General features: G+C 38.1%; 2 protein-coding genes across 2 annotated transcripts in view; both read right to left on the reverse strand.

Moving 5' to 3' along the window:
- The window catches only part of map1ab (microtubule-associated protein 1Ab), a 69,299-nt gene extending 59,185 nt beyond the window's left edge, over positions 1 to 10,114 (reverse strand). Inside the window, exons 1-2 of the mRNA XM_062063294.1 lie at positions 9,829 to 10,114; positions 3,848 to 3,949 (exon numbers count right to left, since the gene is read on the reverse strand). Of these exons, the coding sequence (XP_061919278.1) occupies positions 3,848 to 3,949; positions 9,829 to 10,090 (364 nt within the window). The 5' untranslated portion in view covers positions 10,091 to 10,114. The remainder of the gene's footprint in view (positions 1 to 3,847; positions 3,950 to 9,828) is intronic.
- Positions 10,115 to 15,819: 5,705 nt separating this feature from the next.
- The window catches only part of scamp2 (secretory carrier membrane protein 2), a 36,006-nt gene continuing 26,856 nt past the window's right edge, over positions 15,820 to 24,969 (reverse strand). Inside the window, exons 8-9 of the mRNA XM_062063299.1 lie at positions 17,770 to 17,887; positions 15,820 to 16,566 (exon numbers count right to left, since the gene is read on the reverse strand). Coding sequence (XP_061919283.1) covers positions 16,417 to 16,566; positions 17,770 to 17,887 — 268 coding nt within the window. The 3' untranslated portion in view covers positions 15,820 to 16,416. The remainder of the gene's footprint in view (positions 16,567 to 17,769; positions 17,888 to 24,969) is intronic.

Below are 24,969 nucleotides of genomic sequence, written 5' to 3' on the forward strand. Positions count from 1 at the left end.
TATTGTGCTAAATTAAACTGAAATGACATTTTCTTTTCTACATAAAACAACTACATTACAAGATTTCTTCATTTCTAAAATGTTTTAATTAACGTTCGTTTTTTTCTGAAAGTTGCGGCGAAAGTTTCCAGACGTTTGTTTTTTTTCAATACTGAATTAAACTTTTCATTTGGCTCTCAACCAAGGCGGACGCTTCCCTCTCCTTTCCCTCATCTTCCCTGCTTTAGCTTATTTGTCTCGTCTCAACTTTCTTGGACCCTCTTTTTGCAACGCTCTCCAGATCTAAAGATGGAATTGATCAACTGGTCTCTCATAGCAATCTCTCGACGAAAAGCTGTCTGTCGGAACATTTGCTATTGGACACAATGGACGCTTGGGAGAAGTGAAGGGTTGTATTAGGACATTAAAGTTATCTACCTATTCGGAAAGATGAAAACGGGGCATCTGCTGCTTTGATTGAGCCTTGCCCCGGTATATCAACAAATTAGGAAGACAATGGCAGCCGTTCAAGGTAGCCAGAAGCTGCCCGTCATGATTTCTGGTATGGCAGGGCTGTAGGTACTCAGACTATGCCCATTTCTGAAATAAATCGCACTCTGAATAACATCTTGGAGAAGCTTTTCGCTCTGCAAGGCAACATTCTGATTCATTTGAGGACCAAACTAAATTACACTCTGTATAACATCTTGGAGAAGCTTTCCGCTCTGTAAGGGGACATTCCGATCAATTTGAGGACCAGAAATGGACGATAAGAGTAGACAAATCTATTGGAATGCATCTACTCGCCCAAACCTAAAAATCGTAATCTACACTTTGTTACCCCCCTCCAGTAAGGCCATTGCAGTGAAACGCTTGAAAACCCTTCCCCCATCCCTCTCGGTTACCTGCTGATTGTTTGGCTTTGTTGGCACTAGATCAGACAGTGTATGTTCACACACAGTTAGTTGCTTGTCATGGTTGCTGGAATGGTGATTTCTGGAGTAAATCACAAACCGGATAACATCTCGGAGAAGCTTTCCGCTCTGCAAAGCAACGTTCTGATCAATTTGAGGAACAGAAATGGACGATTAGAGTAGACAAATCTTTTGAAATGCATCTACTCGCCCTAACCTAAACATCCTCATCTACATTTTGGTACCCCTCTCCACGCCGGCCTCGGTGAGGCTGATGCTTGAAATCCCTTTCCTTCACAGACACTCTGATTGTTTGGCTTTGTTGGGACTAGATCAGACAGTGTTTGTTCACACACAGTTAGTTGCTTGTCATGGTTGATGGAATGGGCAGGGCTGTAAGGACTCAGACTGTGGCGATTTCTGAACTAAATCGCACTCTGAATAACATCTTGGAGAATCTTTCCGCTCTGCAAGGTAACATTCTGATCAATTTGAGGACCGGAAACAAACGATTAGAGTGGACAAATATATTGGAATGCATCTATTTGCCCTAACCTAAACATTCTAACCTACACTTTTGGTACCCCTCTCCACGCCGGCCTCGGTGAGGCCGATGCTTGAAATCCCTTTTCCTCACGGACACTTGCTGAATGTTTGGCTTTGTTGGGACTAGATCAGACAGTGTATGTTTACACACAGTTAGTTGTTTGTCGTGATTGACGGGACGGGCAGGGCTGTAAGGACTCAGACTGTGGCGATTACTGAACTTTATAGCAAACTGGATAACATCTCGGAGAAGCTTTCCACTCTGCAAGGCAACAGTCTGATCAATGTGAGGACCAGAAACGGACGATTAGAGTGGACAAATCTACTGGAATGCATCCACTCGCCATAACCTAAACATCCTACCCTACACTTTGGTACACCTCTCCACGCCGGCCTCTGTGAGGCCGTTGCTTGAAATCCCTTTCCCTCATGGACACCTGCTGATTGTTTGGCTTTGTTGGGACTAGATCAGACAGTTTATGTTTACACACAGTTAGTTGCTTGTCGTGATTGATGGGACGGGCAGGGCTGTAAGGACTCAGACTGTGGTGATTTCTGAACTATATAGCAAACTGGATAACATCTCGGATAAGCTTCCCGCTCTGCAAGGCAACATTCTGATCAATTTTAGGACCAGAAACAGACGATTAGACTGGACAAATATATTGGAATGCATCTACCTAAACATCCTAACCTACACTTTGTTTACATGCTTTTTTTTTTTCTTCTTTGCTATTTGGGCTTATTGGACCCTAATTAGAATAAAAACTAAGAATCATCTTTTGATATGATGTACTTAGTCCATAAGTACTTCATGTTTAGTGACATGCTAATTCTTATTTTATTTGTTTGTATTGTATGTTATACTCTTCTGACACCACCAGATGGCGGTATAAGTGTCCACATAAGCGGCCATAAAACCCCAATTCAGTAATGTACACCATTTTGGAAATAAGAGCTAAAAGGTGCTGTCTATACATGTGGCCACTAAGCCTTTAGAGCAGGGGTGTCAAACTCATTTTAGATGGGGGGCCACATGGAGAAAAATCTACTCCCAAGTGGGCCTGACCGGTAAAATCACGGCACGATAACTTAAAAATAAAGACAACTTCAGTGAACAATGGGAGACCGGGCTTTCTGCTCCGCTGCTCCCAGTCTGTGGAACGCTCTCCCTGACCACCTGAGGGCACCACAGACTGTGGATGCTTTTAAAAAAGGCTTAAAAACCCTTCTTTTTAAAAAGGCCTTTTTTCTCTTTTTTTTTTAGATATATGCATACTAGTTTTAGCTATTTGGCTGTTCTAGTTTTTATTTATTTTTTATTATCTTTTTATTTTTTCTAATTCATTTATTTATTTTATATATTATTTTTTTAATACACTGTAGCACTTTGAGGTTGTTTACTCAATGTAAAGTGCTTTTTACAAATAAAATCTATTAGTATTATTATTATTATTAAAAAAATATATATAAAAATCAAATTACAGGATGTTATTTATGTAGTTTGCTTACATCGTGTGGTATATATATATTTTTTTTTACATATGTAGCATAATCTAGAAAGACACAAATAATTGCTATTGTGACATCTAGTGGACACATTTAGAACAGCAGTTTCTTTCATTAAAAAATGTCAGCTAATTTTTATACTTAGCAAACTCATCCCGCGGGCCGGATAAAACCTGTTCACGGGCCTGATCCGGCCCACGGGCCTTACGTTTGACACCCCTGCTTTAGAGGCTATGTTCACACACAGTTGTCATGATTGAAGGGATGGCGATTTCTGAACTAAATCGCAAACAGGATAACATCTCGGAGAAGCTTTATGCAAGGCCAAATTATGATCGATTTGAGGACCGGAAAACGAAAATTTAAAAACTAAAAACAAAGTATGAGCCAGATGAGGTCGGCGTTTGTGATCTCGTCACTGAAAGGCATTAATCGACATCGGCCGATTTTCCACAAAAATGGTGTTAATGGTGTTGTCTCAATAGAATTTTCCTTCCGAATCAAGTAGTTGAGGAAGCAGCAGTGCAGTGTTTTCCTGAGGAAAATACTTCAATGGAAAAGGCTTTTGAAGGAGATTAAAGGTAAACTGTTGACCCCTCTTCCTCCTCCCCCTCCTCCTCCTCCTCCTCAGCCCAAATCCACCTGGTGGAAAGCGAGGACTTTCCCACCAAGGAATTGTTTGCTGCAACGTGATCCTCCTTAGCGCTCTGTTCCTGCCCCACCGCTATTGAAGTGTTATTGACGCCAATCGATACGTGCGGTTCTATGGAAGGCAAAAAGTCTTGTTTGGTTTCGTTTGATCCGACAGAAGACGGGCACGGGGGCGTGTGAAAGCGGCACGACCAACACGTGACCCGTGTCTGCTGGAAAGAAAAGAAGGCGCGGCGGTCTGCACTGACCTTTGACGTCCGGGGAGAAATGGGCGGAGTGGCGCGTGACGAAGAACTGCAGCTGCTGCTCCAGGTCGCAGCGGGCCAGGTCCACGTCCCAGGATCGGATTCCTAGACGGGAAGAGGAATATTTGTTTCCTGCCGTGTCATGGCAATAGTTCAGTGGTCGGCAGACATTTTGACTCCTGCACGCCGTTAACGGGTTGGGGATTTAGTCTCTCCGAGACTTTGCGGGCTTGTTTTGTGATTGTTGCGTCCTGAAATGCCTGAATTTCAAAAAGTTGCATTGAATCAACTTTTATGAATTTGTCGTCAATGTTCGAAGTGTTTTTGTAGCCGTGACCTAAAACATTACAGCACCTGAGCACAAAACAAACAGTGTGTTGATGTTTCACTCGTTTTATACCGCACAGACTTAGAGTCAAATTACTGTACTGTTTTATTATACTGTAACTAATAATAATAATAATAATTACAAAACACCACCAAAGGCTTCATTATTGTCGGCTGTCGTCCACAATGCAGACTTTCTCCGTGTGGTTTACACTTGAAGGGTTTATCTGTTTTAAACACTGTGCAATGACACATATTATAGCAAATATACACTTAGATTCACATCTTAATATTTTTCATTTTTTTATATATTTATTTTTATTTATTTATATACATACACACATATATACACACAGACATACATACACATACTGTATACTACACATAGTATACAGATATATATATATATATATATATATATATATATATATATATATATATATATATATATATATATATATATATATATATATATATATATATATATATATATATATATACACTACCGTTCAAAAGTTTGGGGTCACCCAAACAATTTTGTGGAATATCCTTCATTTCTAAGAACAAGAATAGACTGTCGAGTTTCAGATGAAAGTTCTCTTTTTCTGGCCATTTTGAGCGTTTAATTGACCCCACAAATGTGATGCTCCAGAAACTCAATCTGCTCAAAGGAAGGTCAGTTTTGTAGCTTCTGTAACGAGCTAAACTGTTTTCAGATGTGTGAACATGATTGCACAAGGGTTTTCTAATCATCAATTAGCCTTCTGAGCCAATGAGCAAACACATTGTACCATTAGAACACTGGAGTGATAGTTGCTGGAAATGGGCCTCTATACACCTATGTAGATATTGCACCAAAAACCAGACATTTGCAGCTAGAATAGTCATTTACCACATTAGCAATGTATAGAGTGTACTTCTTTAAAGTTAAGACTAGTTTAAAGTTATCTCCATTGAAAAATAAGGACATTTTAATGTGACCCCAAACTTTTGAACGGTAGTGTATATATATATATATATATATATATATATATATATATATATATATATATATATATATATATATACGTACAGTACATACATATACAAATGATATATATGTATGTATGTATGTATGTACATACATATATACTTATATATACACACACACATCTATATATAGCTCTGTATATACACACAGAGAGATGTATATGTATATACATATATATATACACACGTTATATATATATATACTCATACACACATTATAAAAACATACATATACATATATATATAAATATATACAGTATATATACACAGTATATATTAATTTACATTTACTGTATACATACATACATGTACACATACATATACACATATTTATTTATATGTACATATGTGTGTATATATAATATGTATATATATATACATTTATATGTATATATGCATTTATATATAAGTACATATGTATATTAGGGCTGCAACTAACAATGAATTTGATAATCGATTAATCTGGCGATTATTACTTCGATTAATCAATTAATAATCGGATAAAAGAGACAAACTACATTTCTATCATATCCAGTATTTTATTGAAAAAAAACAGCATACTGGCACCATACTTATTTTGATTATTGTTTCTCAGCTGTTTGTAAATTTTGCAGTTTATAAATAAAGGTTTATTAAAAAATAAAAAATTTTAATTAAAAAATTGTTTTATAAATAAACTCTGCGCATGCGCATAGCATAGATCCAACGAATCGATGACTAAATTAATCGGCAACTATTTTAATAATCGATTTTAATCGATTAGTTGTTGCAGCCCTAATGTATATATATATATATATACTGTGTGTATATAGTTATATATAAATGTCTATGTATACATAACGTGGGTGTGTGTATGTATATATACGTATATACATATAAATATGTGTGTGTATATATAGAGCTGTACAAGGCTGTAAGAATGATTACTTTGTGTGAACCCAAATAACCTCAATCTGCCCTAAATATGACACAAAGGTCAAATTTTTAGAAAAGGAGGAATAAGCCGCAGGTATTTATATTTTTTAATTATAATAATAATAATAATCTTAATTAGTTACACATCGCTTCTTTTTCCCTTGAGCTGGCCTCCACTCTCGGGGAAACCACAAACTCTCTGACCCATTGGACTTTTACTATAAAGTGAGTGAAGGATTATTGATGCGGGAGTGAGGCCAATGCTGTAACATTTACTTGTGACCGGTTTTAATGAATGCTTGCAGAAACTTCCAGAAGACCAGACCTGTGCCCGTTCAGCAAAAGAATGTGGACACGGAGTCTCCAACAAACTGTAAACTTGGAAGTGAATTGGATGCAAAGAGCGTTGCAGTGAAGCTTAGGACCACACTTAAGGCGTAGTGAAACAAGCGGGTCAAAGGTGACCCAGCGGGTCAAAGGTGACCCATGCGGTTGCTATGGCGTCACATGTAAAAACGGTACCAATCGCCTGGTTTGGAGTTCCACAGCTCTTATTAATGTATTTGAATTGTTGTGTCACCTAGTATGTAAACACACACAAGCAAAATAGGAGTAAATATTTACACTCACCTGCCACTTCATTAGGTACACCTGCGCTAACTGTTGAGATCATGCCCAAGAGCTGTATCAAAAATGATGTCGCTACAAACCAAACTGGAATGGAAGTCTGAAGAGAAAGTGGGACAAGTCCTGGTTTGGATACACTTCTGCCTTTAGTGCCCCCCCCCCCGGCAACAAAAATACAAGGATTTGTAAACAAAAGTATTTTGGTGGAAGTAACCATTAGTCATGCCATTATTCAAGACTGACCAATAACAATGCTTCTAACATTTTGTTTTGAGGAGGCCCCGCCCCCAATATTGAAATTGATTCCTCACCCCAAATAATTTGTACCCTAAAAAAATTAATTTGTAACAAAAAAAGGATTTTTAACAAAAAAAAATTGTAAACAAAACTATTTTGGTGGAAGTAATCATTAGTCACACCATTATTCAAGACTGACCAATAAAAATGCTTCTAACATTTTGTTCGGAGGAGGCCCCGCCCACAAGATTGAAATTGATTCCTCACCCCAAATAATTTGTACCCTAAAAAAATTAATTTGTAACAAAAAAAGGATTTTTAACAAAAAAAAATTGTAAACAAAACTATTTTGGTGGAAGTAATCACTAGTCACACCATTATTCAAGACTGACCAATAAAAATGCTTCTAACATTTTGTTCGGAGGAGGCCCCGCCCACAAGATTGAAATTGATTCCGAACCCCACCCAAACATAATTTGTAACCCAAAGAAAATGAATTTGCAACAAAAAAAAAAAAAAAAAAGATTTGTAACAAAGAAGGATTTGTAAACAAAAGTATTTTGCCGGAAGTAATCATTAGTCACGCAATTATTCATAACCGACCAATAAAAAAGCTTCTAACATTTGTTCAGAGAAGAACCCGCCCACAAGACTGATGATGATTCATAACCCCCCTCTCCCACTCCCAAAAAATATTTGTAAGCAAAACAAAATAAAAAAATTGCAACAACAACAACGAAAAAAGAAATTAGAACAAAAAAAAAGGAATTGTAAACAAAACTATTTTGATGGAAGTAATCATTAGTCACACCATTATTCAAGACTGACCAATAAAAATGCTTCTAACATTTTGTTCGGAGGAGGCCCCGCCCACAAGATTGAAATTGATTCCGAACCCCACCCAAACATAATTTGTAACCCAAAGAAAATTAATTTGCAAAAAAAAAAAAAAAAAAAAGATTTGTAACAAAGAAGGATTTGTAAACAAAAGTATTTTGCCGGAAGTAATCATTAGTCACGCAATTATTCATAACCGACCAATAAAAAAGCTTCTAACATTTGTTCAGAGAAGAACCCGCCCACAAGACGGATGATGATTCATAACCCCCCTCTCCCACTCCCAAAAAATATTTGTAAGCAAAACAAAATAAAAAAATTGCAACAACAACAACGAAAAAAGAAATTAGAACAAAAAAAAGGAATTGTAAACAAAACTATTTTGATGGAAGTAATCATTAGTCGCGCAATGATTCATAACTGACCAATGAAAATATTTCTAACATTTCGTTTAGAGGAGGCCCCGCCCACAAGATTGAAATGGCTTCCTAGCCCCCCGCTCACCATATACATAGCAGTGTTTTTCAACCTTTTTTGAGCCAAGGCACATTTTTTGCGTTGGAAAAATCCGGAGGCACACCACCAGCAGAAATCATTAAAATACAAAACTCAGTTGACAGTAAAAGGTTATTATTTAACAATTGCGATATGACTTTAAACCATAACCAAGCATGCGTCAATATAGCTCTTGTCTCAAAGTAGGTGTACTGTCACCACCTGTCACATCACGCCGTGAATTATTTAGAGTTTTTGCTGTTTTCCTGTGTGTAGTGTTTTACTTCTTGTCTTGCGCTCCTATTTTGGTGGCTTTTTGTCTTTTTTTGGTATTTTCCTGTAGCAGTTTCATGTCTTCCTTTGAGCGATATTTCCCGCATCTATACTTTGTTTTAGCAATCAAAACATTTTCACTTGTTTTCATCCGTCTTTGTGGGGACATTGTTGATTGTCACATCATGTTCGGTTGTACATTGTGAACGCCGTCTTTGCTCCACAGTAAGTCTTTGCTGTCGTCCAGCATTCTGTTTTTGTTTACTTTGTAACCAGTTCAGTTTTAGTTTCGTTCTGCATAGCCTCCCCTAAACTTCAATGCCATTTCTTAAGGGCACTCACCTTTAGTTTATTTTTGGTTTAAGCATTAGACACCTTTTTACCTGCACACTGCCTCCCGCTGTTTCCGACATCTACAAAGCAATTAGCTACGGCTGCCACCTGCTGATATGGTATGGTATAACACGGTTACTCTGCCGAGCTCTAGTCAGCACCGACACTCAACAACAACACATCATTTGCAGACTATAATTACTGGTTTGCAAAAAATATTTTTAACCCAAATAGGTGAAATTAGATAATGTAGGTTGAAAAACACTGAAATAAGGAACCAAAACTTGAAAAAATTAAAACAAAACTGTAAAAAAGGCAGACAAAACCTTTTGTGTCATGAAAAACGTTTTTGATTGTTAACAAAAAACAAATTAGTATTTTGGTTAAAGACATTTGTTTTGTTCCATATATACTTAATGGTTATTTTTCTGTTAGAATCAATTTCAATCCTGTGGGCGGGGCTTCCTTCAAACAATATGTTAGAAGCCTTTTAATTGGCCAGGCTAAGATAGATTATTTCCCTAATTACTTGGTTAATAAAATACATTTTGGCAAATATATTTTTAATTCATTGTCATATTCATAAAGGAATGGCTTTATCAAAGGCCGTGAATATATACTTATCAGCATTTTATTAGTAAAAAAAAATAAACAAATAAACTTTTTCACGTTGGGGGAAATCAACGTAAGCTTGTCACGTGACATTACGTAAACCAATGGAAAACTTCCCGGATGTGCTGCATGTTTATTTATCTTTATGAATATTTGCTACAGCTCTCGCATGATCATACTTGTGATGCAACATCAAAAGTGTGACGTCATAAATCCCACTGCGTGCTGCAATGCTGCACCGCGACCGATGACGTCAAATCAGAAACCGGGGTACGTACCGAACAACGGGCTGCACTCACCGGCCTCGACGTGCGCTCTGGCGGCGTCCAGCTGGTGCTCGGTGGCGATGTCGCCGATCACGACCAGCATGTAGTGGCCGGCCCGGTTGAACGGCACCCCGCGACGTCGCCGTCTCCCGCCGCCCGCACGGTACCGCAGTCGCTCCTCGAGCCCGGGGAGAGGCGGCACGCACGAGCCCTCGTCCTCCTCCACCACCGGGAGCGCACCCGATCGCACCGGCATCTCCATGGCAACAAGCCCCGCGGATGACTCCATCGCCATGACAACGGGCGCACCGTGTGAAGGCGGGCGATGGCGGACATAGGGCGGAGGCTGGCGGGGGGGGGGGGGGGGGGGGGGCGATCGATACAGATACCGACAGTGTCGATACCAATGGCAGCGTCAGACGCAGGATCGATCATCCGTCCATCCATCCATTTCCTACCGCTTGTCCCTTATTTAGCCGCTTGTTATTTATAATTGAACAATGTTTTAATGTTGAACTAATCGGATACAAAAGCTGAATGATTTTAATAACTAGATTCCTGAAGGAATTGCGTGGGAATGCTCCGATGCTGAAGTTGAACTGAAATGCTGACAGAATGTAGTATGAATGTAAGAATAGTTTGAATGTTGAAGCATTGGAATTTCCAGGAAAACCAGAATTTGGTTTGGAACTTGGGAAAGTGTTCGTTTGGATGTGCAGGATGAGTGGAATGTTGGAATGGTTTGAATAGGTTGAAAAATGTGGAAGTGTGAAAAATGTTTGTTTTTTTGTGGGTTTTTTTGCAATTGTTGAAAGGGAGCACAGAATTCCTGAAGAGGCTGAATATTTTGAAGTTGGAACGGTTTGAATCGGATAAAAAAAAAAAATGTGGGTGCTGTGGAACTTTGAAAAATATCCCATTCTTTTCAATGGGAATTTCATGGAAATTTGGGAAAAGAGGGAAATATGAATGGTCTGAATGAGCTTAAATAATTGGTGTTGGAATTTTTTTAATCGGTCGAGAAATGTTGAAGTAGTAACATTTTCAATTGAGAAATGGTATTACGGAATTCCTGGAATACTGGGAATTTTTCCCACTTCAAAAAACAACTTAGATTTTTGTCCTGATTAAGAGAAATGATTTGACGGTGGAACGGTTGAAGTGGGTTGAAAAGGGTGGAAGGAGTCGTCGACAGAAAAAAGGGTTTGAAAAAACGGGAATTTTGGAAATTCTCTGAATTTTTTATTACTTGATAAAATGATAGTTTGAATGTGCAGGATGAGTGGAAAGTGTTGAAGGTGGAATGGTTTGCATAGGTGGAAAAATGTGGAAGTGTGAAAAATGGATAATTCATCTTGAATGGGGGAAAATGTCCCTAAAAACTGAGAATTCTAAGAAATCCGGGAATTTTTTTTTTAATAATTGTTGAAGGGGAGCACACAATTCCTGAAGAGGCTGAATATTTTGAAGTTGGAACGGTTTGAATTGGATAAAAAATGTGGGTGCTGTGGAACTTTGAAAAATGTCCCATTCTTTTCAATGGGAATTTCATGGACATTTGGGGATTTCGGGAAAAGAGGGAATGTTTTGAAAAATTTGAATGTTCTGAATGAGAATTAAATTTGGTTAAATTAAATGGTTGGTGTTGGAATTTTTCAAATTGGTCGAGAAATGTTGAAGTAGTAACATTTTTAATTGAGAAATGTTATTATGGAAATCCTGGAGTTTTGGAAAAAAATTGAATTTTTCCCACTTCAAAAAACAACTTCGATTTTTGTCCTGATTAAGAGTTTTGAAGGTGGAACGGTTAAAGTGGGTAGGAAAATGTGGAAGGAGTCGTCGACAGAAAAAAGGGTTTGAAAAAACAGGAATTTTGGGAATTCCTGGAATTTTTTTAATATTGAAAAAAATATAGTTTGAATGTGCAGGATGAGTGGAATGTGTCGAAGGTGGAATGGTTTGAATAGGTTGAAAAATGTGGAAGATTGTTTGAGATGGATGGATGGATGGGTTTGAATAGGTTGAAAAATGTGGAAGTGTGAAAAATGGATAATTAATTTTGAATGGGGGAAAATGTCCTTAAAAACTGAGAATTCTAAGAAATCCGGGAATTTTTTTTATAATTGTTGAAGGAGAGCACAGAATTCCTGAAGAGGCTGAATATTTTGAAGTTGGAACGGTTTGAATTGGATAAAAAATGTGGGTGGGAACTTTGCAAAATGTCCCATTCTTTTCAATGGGAATTTCATGAAAATTTGGGAATAGAAGCAATTTTTTGGGAAAATGTGAATGTTCTGAATGGTGTTGGAATTTGTGAAATCGGCCACGAAATGATGAAGTAGTAACATTTTTAATTGAGGAATGGCAGTGTTTCCCACACATTCATTTATTTGTGGCGGCCCGCCACGAAAGAATTACGTCCGCCACAAATTAAAAAAAATTAAAACAAAAATTTAAAAATTAAAAAAAATAATTATTTTTTATTTTTGGCGGACGTAATTCTTTCGTGGAGGGGAAGAAAGAGAAGCAACCTACATTAACCTTGTAGATTGTTATAGTAACAATAGGTTAAGCTTTGTCAGTGAGCTCTTTGTTCAGTGGATCAGATGTTTGATGAAGCTCTGTGTCTATCTACCACCACTACTGTTTTCTATTACTGACTGTGGCAGGACACCTCTGCCTCTGTTTCACTTTATGTTGCTGGTAAATAATATGGTTGTAGTAGTAGGCTAAAGTTAAATTATTTAGTATGCACTAATTAAAGGGGCAGAGCTTTAAGAGACATTTTAGCTTTTATATTTTATAAGATATATTTTTTGTAAGAACCACAATTAATAAATATATTTCAGTGAATAACTTTTTGTTCAAATCTGTATATAAATATGTACATAAAGTGTTGTAATTATATTGTAAAATGGATGGATGGACGTTTAAAACAAAACTGTTATTATTAATTAGTAAGTATACATTTTTTGAGACTTTTTAGAGAAAATCATATCATTGTAGTAAATTATGCAAATTAATCGATGATGTCATGGTTACCACGCCCATAGCCACGCCCCCACCGCCACAGGTATCTTGGCAGTTTATGGGAAACACTGAATGCTATTACGGAATTGCTGGAATTTCAGGAAAGCCGGGAATTTTTGCCACCTCAAAAAACAACAAGGAGTTGTCGACAGAAAAAAGGGTTTGAAAAAAAGGGAAATTGGGGAATTCTGGAATTTTTTTTTTACTTGAAAAAAATTATAGTTTGAATGTGCAGGATGAGTGGAATGTGTTGAAGGTAGAATGGTTTGAATAGGTGGAAAAATGTGGAAGTGTGAAAAATGGATAATTCATTTTGAATGGGGGAAAATGTCCCTAAAAACCGAGAATTCAATGAAATCCGGGAATTTTTTTTTTTTTTTACAAATGTTGAAAGGGAGCACACAATTCCTGAAGAGGATGAGTATTTTGAAGTTGGAACGGTTTGAATCAGATAACAAAATGTGGGTGCTGTGGAACTTTGAAAAATGTCCCATTCTTTTCATTGGGAATTTCGGGAAAAGAGTTGGTGTTGGAACTTTTCAAATCGGTCGAGAAATGTTGAAGTAGTAACATTTTTAATTGAGAAATGTTATTACGGAATTCCTGGAATTTCGGAAAAAACAGGCATTTTTCCCCACTTCAAAAAACAACTTTGATTTTTGTCCTGATTAAGAGGAATGATTTGACGGTGGAACGGTTCAAGTGGGTTGAAAAAGGTGGAAGGAGTCGTCGACAGAAAAAAGGGTTTGAAAAAACGGGAATTTGGGGAAATCCTGGAATTTTTTTTTACTTGAAAAAATGATAGTTTGACTATGCAGGATGAGTGGAATGTGTTGAAGGTGGAATGGTTTGAATCGGTTGAAAAATGTGAAAATGGTGAATTCATTTTGAATGGGAAAAATGTCCCGGAAAACCTGGAATTCTGGGAAAGCTGGGAATTTTTTGAATTTGTCAAGGGAAAGCCCGCGACTCCCGAATAGGCTGAACAGTTTAAAGTTGGAGCGGTTTGAATCGGATGAAAAATGTGGAAGGTAGAGCGCGCCAAAACCTGGAGAAGAAGAATAGTAATAAATAGATTAATTTTGGTGTAGAATAAAAACATATGTGTGAATGTTTTGGATTATTTTAAGTGAATGAATGTTGTTACATTGTTCACTAACACCTTTGTTGATCATGTGTTTGCATTAAATATTTATACTGTTTTTTAATCTTTAAGAATCGTATCGGTATTACTGGCCCCAGTATCGCCCATCCCTTGTGGAGGCTGGGGTGGGGAGGGGGGGGGGGGGGGGGATGCTGACTAAGCATGCTGGCAGTTTTCTGGGCTGTGATTGGTTGGGAGGAAGCAGAGCCTTCTCCGATTTCGAATCAAGGTTTGCAGTAAAAGTGATCTTTCAGGTAGTGACAGTGCAAAAAAAGCTGGGGGATTCTGCCTTGTGCCTTTAAAAAAAAAACAACAAAAAAAAAACCCACATGACTTCATCAAATGGACACGTGACTCATCGGTTTTGGGTTCGATTAAATGAGATTCACGTTTTTCCCTTCAAGATGTACCAAGTTCCTGCAGAGGAGCTGAGTCACCGTCATCCATCATCCAGGCGGCAGACAGGAGCAGTGCATTCTGGGAGATGCTGCCCCCTGCTGGACAACCTCCATAACTGCAGGTCACCTCTAATTCAAGTAGGACAATATCTGCTGCTTTTGTTTTATTGCTACCGTATTTCCTCGAATAGAGGCATTATTATTATTAATTAATGTATTATTTATTTACTTATTATTCAATTAGTTGCATCACTAGGAATGGGTACCGTTCACAGTACCAATTTTCGGTACTTTTGTGTGTTAATAAATGTTAATTGTTTGATCATTAAATTTAAATGTCATATTTAAAAATGAGTTGATTGCGATAAATGTCCTGTCCAGGTATTACATCTTGTTTTATTGTTCCATTTAAAATATCATTTGCACTTCCGAGACATTAGAGGGCAGCAAAGTATAGGTAGGAAGTAGCTTTTTCCAGGAAGCTAAATGTTACGTTGCGCCCTACAAAGTGTTTATACTTTAAGTATTGTACTTATTACACAGCGGCTGTTTTATCATACCATTAGTCTTCATTGTAGTTTTCATTACCAAATTTGGAGGCGTTGAAATCGCCATGTAAAATGGCTAATGCTAATAGTAGCACGTCTATGGCAAATCCAATGTAAATTAGCACCAGGAAGAGAGATGGCTCTGCAGGGCCTGAGGAATTCAGCAGGGGGGGGGGCTATAAAAAAAAAGAGTCGTATCCTTTAGACACAGAACAGGCCAATGCGGCGCAGGGAAGCAATACAACATAAATCACACGAGGACTGTGGCTTAAACTTACATTGTTGGACGGGAAATTACTACAATATACATTGTGCCACGACACTAACTGGACAAAAGTAGAGAAAAAGCAAAGAGACTTTAAGGAATTGAAAGGCAAACATTTTATTAAATTCCTTCACAAAAAAAAAAGCACTGACTTTTTGTTTGCCAAACTGCAGCAACTAAGGCAAAAATATATCTTTTGACAATCAGGATGCAGGATCCATTTATTTATTGAATTTTTTTGTATTAATAAACCGTCTTTGAATTCTGATATACATACTGTACATATATATACATATAAATATATACATATATATATATATATATATATATATATATATATATATATATATATATATATATATACATGTATGTATATATGTATATATACACATGTATGTATATATATACAGTATATATAAATGTGTATATATATATATATATATGTGTGTATATGTATAAATATGTACATATACATGTATGTGTACAAATATATATATATATACATATATATATATATATGTATATATATATATATATATATATGTATAAATATGTGTATATATATATGCATATGTGTATATTTATACACACACACACACAAATATACACACACATATATATATATATATATATATATATATATGTATATATATATATATATGTTCATATGTCTCTAATAATAAACATTAGTCAATGAGAAAGCCAATAGAAAATATACATCCATACAAAAAGTGTTATTTTTCAAATTGTAAATAAAGAGTGAAAATGCAAAAAGTACATCAAGTTTGATGTTCTAGAAGCATATTTTTTTCCCAGGTAGTCTTGTTTCTAAGCCAACTTGTTAGCAAGCGATTCAAAGTTTGGGGACAGTACAAGTGTGTGTTGTATCGGAATTTGTCAAGCAGTAAGGAGGACTTGGAGAAATGTTTTGATTGGCCGATCAATGACACGCAAAAAAAACCCAACACGCCACACACCTGCAAGCACGCTCGCACTCACACGGAAGATGAAAAGAAATGTACAAAGCCAAGACGAAGTGAAATCATCAGTCAACGTCTCTCGGGCGCTTTTACCCACAATGCACCTGCTGTGGTTCTTTCGCCTCAAGATAATGGTGAGGGGTGGCACCCTCAGTTTCTTTTTTAAGGTTTTTCTTCTCACTTCCACTTTATCAACCCTCACCTGATGATTCGTAGACCTTGACCTGTTCTATAAGCTTAGTGGCAGTGGCGGCAGCTAGTTGTTTCCCTGGAAGGCTCCCTGCGCCGCAGAGGACGCCGCGCCGGCGGCGGCGGTTTGGAATGTTTTGTTGGTGAAGACGCCCTGCGAGAACTCCTGCTGGGCCTTCGTGAAGCTGGCGCCGGTCCGGCGGTACATGCTGTGGACCTGCACAGGCGCACCGACGACAATGTTAGCTCGTAGCATACGTGAAATAAAATATTGGAGTCTAAAACATCATCTGTAAAATTTGTTAAAAAGCCGGCATGCTAAAAGTTAACATGCGTCGAGCAGTATAATGAGTTAAAAAAGCTAGCATGCGAATTCATTTTGGGGGGTGTATATTGTAGCGTCCCGGAAGAGTTAGTGCTGCAAGGGGTTCTGGGTATTTGTTCTGTTGTGTTTATGTTGTGTTACGGTGCGGATGTTCTCCCGAAATGTGTTTGTCATTCTTGTTTGGTGTGGGTTCACAGTGTGGCGCATATTTGTAACAGTGTTAAAGTTGTTTATACATCCACCCTCAGTGTGACCTGTATGGTTGTTGACCAAGTATGACTTGCATTCACTTGTGTGTGTGAAAAGCCCTAGATATTATGTGATTGGGCCGGCACGCAAAGGAAGTGCCTTTAAGGTTTATTGGCGCTCTGTAATTCTCCCTACGTCCGTGTACACAGCGGCGTTTTAAAAAGGCATACATTTTACTTTTTGAAACCGAAACTGATAATTTTGAAACTGATACCAATAATCTCCGATATTACATTTTAAAGCATTTATCGGCCGATAATATCGGCAGGCTGATATTATCGGACATCTCGAATGCTATCATTAGGATGCTAACAATTATTTGTGTCAATTAAGAAAATATTTGAGTCCGAGGTGTATGTTTACAAAATAAGCTAAAAAAGCTAGCTTGCTAACATTAACATGCTAACAATTATCATGCGTCAAGTACCAAATTCCTTAGGAAGTGTATCCCTGCAAAATAAGCTAAAAATCCTATCAGGCGAACATTAGCATGCGAGCAACTAACGTGCGTAAAGTACTAAAACATTGGATTCTGAGGTGTATCTCTGCAAAATGAGCTAAAAAAGCTATTATGCTAACATACACATGCAAAAAGTTAACATATGTGAAATAAAATATTTGACCCTTACTCTCTATTAAAAAGTAGTTGGAAAAAAGTTTGGTATCAGTGGTATTTGGAACTTTGAAAATTGTCGGGATGAGTGGAATGTGTTGAAATGCTTTGAATTTTGTAAGTGGATTTAAAAAAAAAAAAAAAAAAGGACAGAAAAATAATTGGAATAGTCAGCATTCACACAATAAATGAGTATGAACCAAGAGGTCTGCGGTGAGGCACTGCACACTTACCAGCTTGAGGAGGACGACAGAGACCACGGCACAGATGGTGAAGATGACGGCCACGATGATCATGATGGCGCCCACTGCCTTGTTGCTGCCGATGACCGAGAAGGCGGCGATCCAACCGCTGCGGCCGACACATCGTTAACGTTTCAGGTTTGGGAGTGATGTGGGGTAACAACATTATTTGCTCATCTCTGACAAGACGTCAGCCAACAGTTAACATGCACAAAGTGACCTAATATTTCTAGCCCTGAAAAATAAGCTAAAAAACATGCATCAAGTAGCAAAATGAGTTTAAATGCTAACGATAGCATGCTAAAAGTTAACGTATGAAACAATGTTTGAACTTGAGGCGCATTTGCTAAAAAGCTAGCATGCTAACAGTTAACATATGTGAGGTACCAAAATATTTGACCGAGTTGTATCCTTACAAAATAATCTAAAAAAAAAAGCTAGCATGCTAATGTTAACATGCGTAAATCAACATTTTTGACTCCTGCAAAAGTTGCTAAAAAGATAGCATGCTAATCGTCAACATACATAAAGTAACAAGATATCTGACTGAGATGTATCCCTGCAAAATAAGTTTAAAAAGCTATCATGCTAAGCTACCGATTAACATGTGTCAAGTAATAAAATATTTGACTCCGAGGTGTATCCTGACAGATGAGCTAAAAAAGCTAACATGCTATCGTAAACATGCTAAAAGTTAACGTGTGAAAGAAAATGTTTGAACTTGAGGCGTATGCCTACAAAATTAGCTAAAACGCTAGCATGCTAAAAGTTAACAATATATTTGACTGAGATGTATCCCTGCAAAATAAGTTAAAAAAGCTGGCATGCTAACATTAGCATTCTACCAATTACCATGCGTCAAGTAATAAAATATTTGACTCTGAGGTGTATCCTCACAGATGAGCTAAAAAAGCTAACATGCTAACGTAAACATGCTAAAAGTTAACGTGTGAAACAAAATGTTTGACCTTGAGGCGTATTTGCTAAAAAGCTAGCATGCTAACAGTTAACATATGTGAGGTACGGAAATATTTGACCGAGTTGTATCCCTACAAAACAATCTAAAAAAAAGCTAGCATGCTAATGTTAACATGCTAAGTTACCAATGCGTAAATTAACATTTTTGACTCCTGCAAAAGTTCCTAAAAAGCTAGCATGCTAATCGTCAACATACATAAAGTAACAAGATATTTGACTGAGTTGTATCCCTGCAAAATAGGTTTAGAAAGCTAGCATGCTAAGCTACCAATTAACATGTGTCAAGTAATAAAATATTTGACTCTGAGGTGTATCCCTGAAAGATGAGGTAAAAAAGCTAACATGCTAACGTAAACATGCTAAAATTTAACAGAAATAATAATCTAAAATTAATTATCGCAATAATAGTATATATATATATGTATATATATATATATATATATATATATATATATATATATATATATATATATATATATATATATATATATATATATATATATATATATATATATATATATATATATTTATTTATTTATTTATCGCTATAAACACATTGTCATTACCAATAAAAAATAAGTTAGATAAAACGTTCGATTTTTTTTCCTTTGTCGGAATAGACCGGAAGTTGCAAAGCAAGGTTGGTTGCATGAACAGGCACTCGGAAGTGATCACAGATCAGTGGGAGTGATACAGCCAATCAGGTAACAGTATTAACTATCAGGTTAGGTTGCGCCATCTTGTTGTCTGGCGGTTGATTCTTTGCATGGAGTGAGAAGAGGAAGTGAAAATGAAGACATTATGGATTAAACAGGAAAAGTCACCAGGACAGTATGGCACTTTTTTAAAAAGGACGGCAGTCAGACCAATGTGGTCTGTAAATGATGCAAGGCGATCGTACCCACCAAGACCGCTAATACCACACCACTATAGCCACACTCAACCCATGAAAGCACTCAAACAATGTAAACATAATTGTAAAATCACATTGAACACTTAACAATAAGCTCTTAAAATGAAGGTGCAAAAATAGGGAATATGTACAAAAATTGGAACAAAATAGTGCAAAGTGTGAAAATGTAAACATAGAGAAACCTGAGAAGAACTATTTTCTGCAGGTTTAGTGCCAGGATGTTACAGCTGTGGTACGCCAAATAATTAATTACATTCTCAAACGCAGTGTTACTGTTCAAACTGTGTGTAATGTTACAGTGGCCAAAAATATTACATATACTTGTTAAATAAAACCTCTGTCTTGTTTTTAATGGACATTTAGGCCTACTAAGCTACTGTATGGTCGTTGTGGTGGTACTTGGAGGTCTAAGTGTTTTCAGATATGGTACTTGGTGGAAAAAGTCAGAGAACCAAAGTAAAGTACCAATGATTGTCACACACACACTAGGTGTGGTGAAATTTGTCCTCTGCATTTGACCCATCCCCTTGCTCACCCCCTGGGAGGTGAGGAGAGCAGTAAGCAGCAGCAGCGCCGCGCCCGGGAATCATTTTTGGTGATTTAACCCCCAATTCCAACCCTTGATGCTGAGTGCCAAGCAGGGAGGTAATGGGTCCCATTTTTATAGTCTTTGGTATGACTCGGCCGGGGTTTGAGCTCACAACCTACCCATCTCAGGGCGGACACTCTAACCCAGTGGTTCTTAACCTTGTTGGAGGTACCGAACCCCACCAGTTTCATATGCGCATTCACCGAACCCTTCTTTAGTGAAAAATATATGAATATATTTTATCAAATTCAAGACAAAGTTATATGTTTTTGTCCTGGTGCACAACATGAACCATGCATGAGCATCACCTTGTTCAAAGAACAAAACCAACACAGTGCATGAACTCACAACAAATTACACACCTGCAAATCAGTGTGACTTCTGCTATTGCCGTATCCATTATACGCCAATAGGGAGAAGTTTTTATATACACGATGAGTCGGGTGTGTCTCGACCTCCGCAGCGGAGGGTCCGCCGAACCCCTGAGGCCGACTCACCGAACCCCTAGGGTTCGATCAAACCCAGGTTAAGAACCACTGCTCTAACCACTAGGCCACTGCTCTAAAGGGTGAGCGCGGTTAAGGTGGTGTGGTATTAGCGGTCTTGGTGGGGACCAGTGACTTGCATCATTTTCAGACCACATTGGTCTGACTACGGTCTTTTTTCTTTTTTAAATACCAAAAACGTGCTATACTGTCCTGGTGACTTTTCCACTTTTATCCACAATTTCTTCATTTTGACTTTCTCTTCTCACTCCATGCAAATATTCAACCGCCGGACAACAAGATGGCGCAACCAAAATTGATAGTTGATACTAGAGATGTCCGATAATGGCTTTTTTGCCGATATCCGATATTCCGATATTGTCCAACTCTTAATTACCGATTCCGATATCAACCGATACCAATACATACAGTCGTGGAATTAACACATTGTTATGCCTACTTTTGTTGTGATGCCCCGCTGGATGCATTAAACAATGTAACAAGGTTTTCCAAAATAAATAAACTCAAGTTATGGAAAAAAATGCCAACATGGCACTGCCATATTTATTATTGAAGTCACAAAGTGCATTTTTTTTTAACATGCCTCAAAACAGCAGCTTGGAATTTGGGACATGCTCTCCCTGAGAGAGCATGAGGAGGTTGAGGTGGGCGGGGTTGGGGGTTGGGGGGGGTAAAGATGTGGGGGGGGGGGGGTGTATATTGTAGCGTCCCAGAATAGTTAGTGCTGCAAAGGGTTCTGGGTATTTGTTCTGTTGTGTTTATGTTCTCCCGAAATGTGTTTGTCATTCTTGTTTGGTGTGGGTTCACAGTGTGGCGCATATTTGTAACAGTGTTAAAGTTGTTTATACCGCCACCCTCAGTGTGACCTGTATGGCTGTTGACCAAGTATGCGTGGCATTCACTTGTGTGTGTGAAAAGCCATAGGTATTATGTGATTGGGCCGGCACGCAAAGGCAGTGCCTTTAAGGTTTATTGGCGCTCTGTACTTCTCCCTACGTCCGTGTACCACTCCGTACAGCGGCGTTTTAAAAAGTCATAAATTTTACTTTTTGAAACCGATACCGATAATTTCCGATATTACATTTTAAAGCATTTATCGGCCGATAATATCGGCAGTCCGATATTATCTGACATCTCTAGTTAATACTGTTACCTGATTGGTTGTTAGCATGTCACTCCCACTGATCACTTCCTGCCTTGCTCGGTTGCCAGAGAGCGAGTGCCTTTGTTCATGCAACCAACCTTGCTTATTAGCAACTTCCGCTTTTTTCCAACGAGGTAGAAAAAACAATTATCGAACAATTTATTTATATGGGTTACATGTCTATCGCGATATTTATTGATAGTGTTTTATCGGCCCAACCTTTGTGTCACAAAATGAGATGGCAAGAAAAATCATTCAATTTGATGACCAACAGAAGTTATGAATCAGATGAAATGTAGCAGCAAAATAAAGCAATAAACATAGAATCCATCCTCACTATCTATCTCCTTAAAGGAGAACTGCACTCTTTTTGGAATGTTGCCTATCGTTCACAATACTTATGAGATAAGAAGACAAAAGGTGTTTTTTTTTGCATTCTAACTTGTAAAAAAAAATCAGTTTAGGTGGCTGGCAATGCAGTTAATAGGAGCAATTAATTCAACCTCTAAATCACTTAAAAAATTCCACCAAAAAAACGCCAACCGCCAACATTTCCGTCATGTAACCTATGATAAATAACGTAAATAAATAACGTTAAAAAACATTACTATAAGAGCGAATACTGAGGAACACTTTTTCTAGCGTAGTAACGCATAAGCGTGCTACGGTATTAGCCGTGAGCTAGCTACGGCGAGCAATCCATTTATGTCATCATAGCTCGGCTCCAAGTTCCACGTTTACAGCAAGTGTCAAGTCACACCGACCTCACTCTCTCAGCTTCCGTCTTCTCCAACGTCTCACCCTTCCTTCGTGCTCAAGCAGTAGTTCATCCTCCGTATATTCAGCTTCAAAAAACATGGTCGTGAATCCTCATATGTTCAATAATAGACGTCTTCGTTGTCTGCCATGATTACAACACACTCATGTGATTGTTTCCGGAAGTAGGAACATACATTTGTTGTCGGAAGTGCGTTGCTATGGAAACGGACATTTTCTTCTAGTTGATTTGGTTAAGCAACCCATTTATGTCGCCATAGCTCGGCTCCAAGTTCCACGTTTACAGCAAGTGTCAAGTCACACCGACCTCACTCTCTCAGCTTCCGTCTTCTCCAACGTCTCACCCTTCCTTCGTGCTCAAGCAGTAGTTCATCCTCCGTATATTCAGCTTCAAAAAAATATGGTCATGAATCCTCATTTGTTCAAAAATAGATGTCTTTGTTGTCTGCCATGATTACAACACACTCATGTGATTGTTTCGGAAGTAGGAACATACATTTGTTGCCGGAAGTGCGTTGCTATGGAAACTGACATTTTCTTCTAGTTGATTTGGGTAAGCAATCCACTTATGTCGTCATAGCTCGGCTCCAAGTTCCATGTTTACAGCAAGCGTCAAGTCACACCGACCTCACTCTCTTGGCTTCCGTTTTCTCCAACGTCTCACCCTTCCTTCGTGTTCAAGCAGTAGTTCATCCTCCGTATATTCAGCTTCAAAAAAATATGGTCATGAATCCTCATTTGTTTAAAAATAGATGTCTTTGTTGTCTGCCATGATTACAACACACTCATGTGATTGTTTCGGAAGTAGGAACATACATTTGTTGCCGGAAGTGCGTTGCTATGGAAACTGACATTTTCTTCTAGTTGATTTGGGTAAGCAATCCACTTATGTCGTCATAGCTCGGCTCCAAGTTCCATGTTTACAGCAAGCGTCAAGTCACACCGACCTCACTCTCTCGGCTTCCGTTTTCTCCAACGTCTCACCCTTCCTTCGTGTTCAAGCAGTAGTTCATCCTCCGTATATTCAGCTTCAAAAAAACATGGTCGTGAATCCTCATTTGTTAAATAATAGACGTCTTCGTTGTCTGCCATGATTACAACACATTCATGTGTTTGTTTCCGGAAGTAGGAACACACATTTGTTGCCGGAAGTCGGAAGTGCGTTGCTACGGAAACAGATGCTTAAAATGACCAAAATACGGTATGCATTGTACAAAACTCAAAACCAGTGAAGTTGGCATGTTGTGTAATTCGTAAATAAAAACAGAATACAATGATTTGGAAATCCTTTTCAACATATATTCAATTGAATAGACTGCAAAGACAAGATAATTAATGTTCGAACTGAATAACTTAATTTTTTTTTGCAAATAATCATTAACTTAGAATTTAATGGCAGCAACACATTGCAAAAAAGTTGGCACAGGGGCATTTTTACCACTGTGTTACATGCCCTTTCCTTTTAACAACACTCAGTAAACGTTTGGGAACTGAGGAGACCAATTTTTTAAGCTTTTCAGGTGGAATTTTTTCCCATTCTTGCTTGATGTACAGCTTAAGTTGTTCAACAGTCCAGGGTCTCCGTTGTGGTAGTTTAGGCTTCAGAATGCGCCACACATTTTCAATGTGAGACAGGTCTGGACTACAGGCAGGCCAGTGTGAGACAGGTCTGGACTACAGGCAGGCCAGCGGGAGACTGGTCTGCAATACAGGCAGGCCAGTCTAGTACCTGCACTCTTTTACTATGAAGCCACGCTGTTGTAACACGTGGCTTGGCATTGTCTTGCTGTAATAAGCAGGGGCGTCCATTAAAAAGACGTTGCTTGGATGGCAACATATGTTGCTCCAAAACTTGAATGTACCTTTCAGCATTAATGGTGCCTTCACAGATGTGTAAGTTACCCATGCCTTGGGCACTAATACACCCCCATACCATCACAGATGCTGGCTTTTGAACTTTGCGCCGATAACAATCCGGGTGGTTCTTTTCATTTTTGTTCCAGAGGACACGACGTCCACAGTTCCCAAAAACTATTTAAAATGTGGAGTCGTCAGACCACGGAACACTTTTCCACTTTGCATCAGTGCATCTTAGATGAGCTCGGGCCCAGTGAAACAGACGGCGTTTCTGGGTGTTGTTGATAAATGGCTTTGGCTTTGCAAAGTAGAGTTTTAACTTGCACTTACAGATGTAGCGACCAACTATAGTTACTGACAGTGGTTTTCTGAAGTGTTCCTGAGCCCATGTGGTGATATCCTTAACACACTGATGTCGCTTTTTGAT

This window comes from Entelurus aequoreus, linkage group LG11 (assembly GCF_033978785.1).
Source record: "Entelurus aequoreus isolate RoL-2023_Sb linkage group LG11, RoL_Eaeq_v1.1, whole genome shotgun sequence".
NCBI classification, from domain to species: Eukaryota; Metazoa; Chordata; class Actinopteri; order Syngnathiformes; family Syngnathidae; genus Entelurus; species Entelurus aequoreus.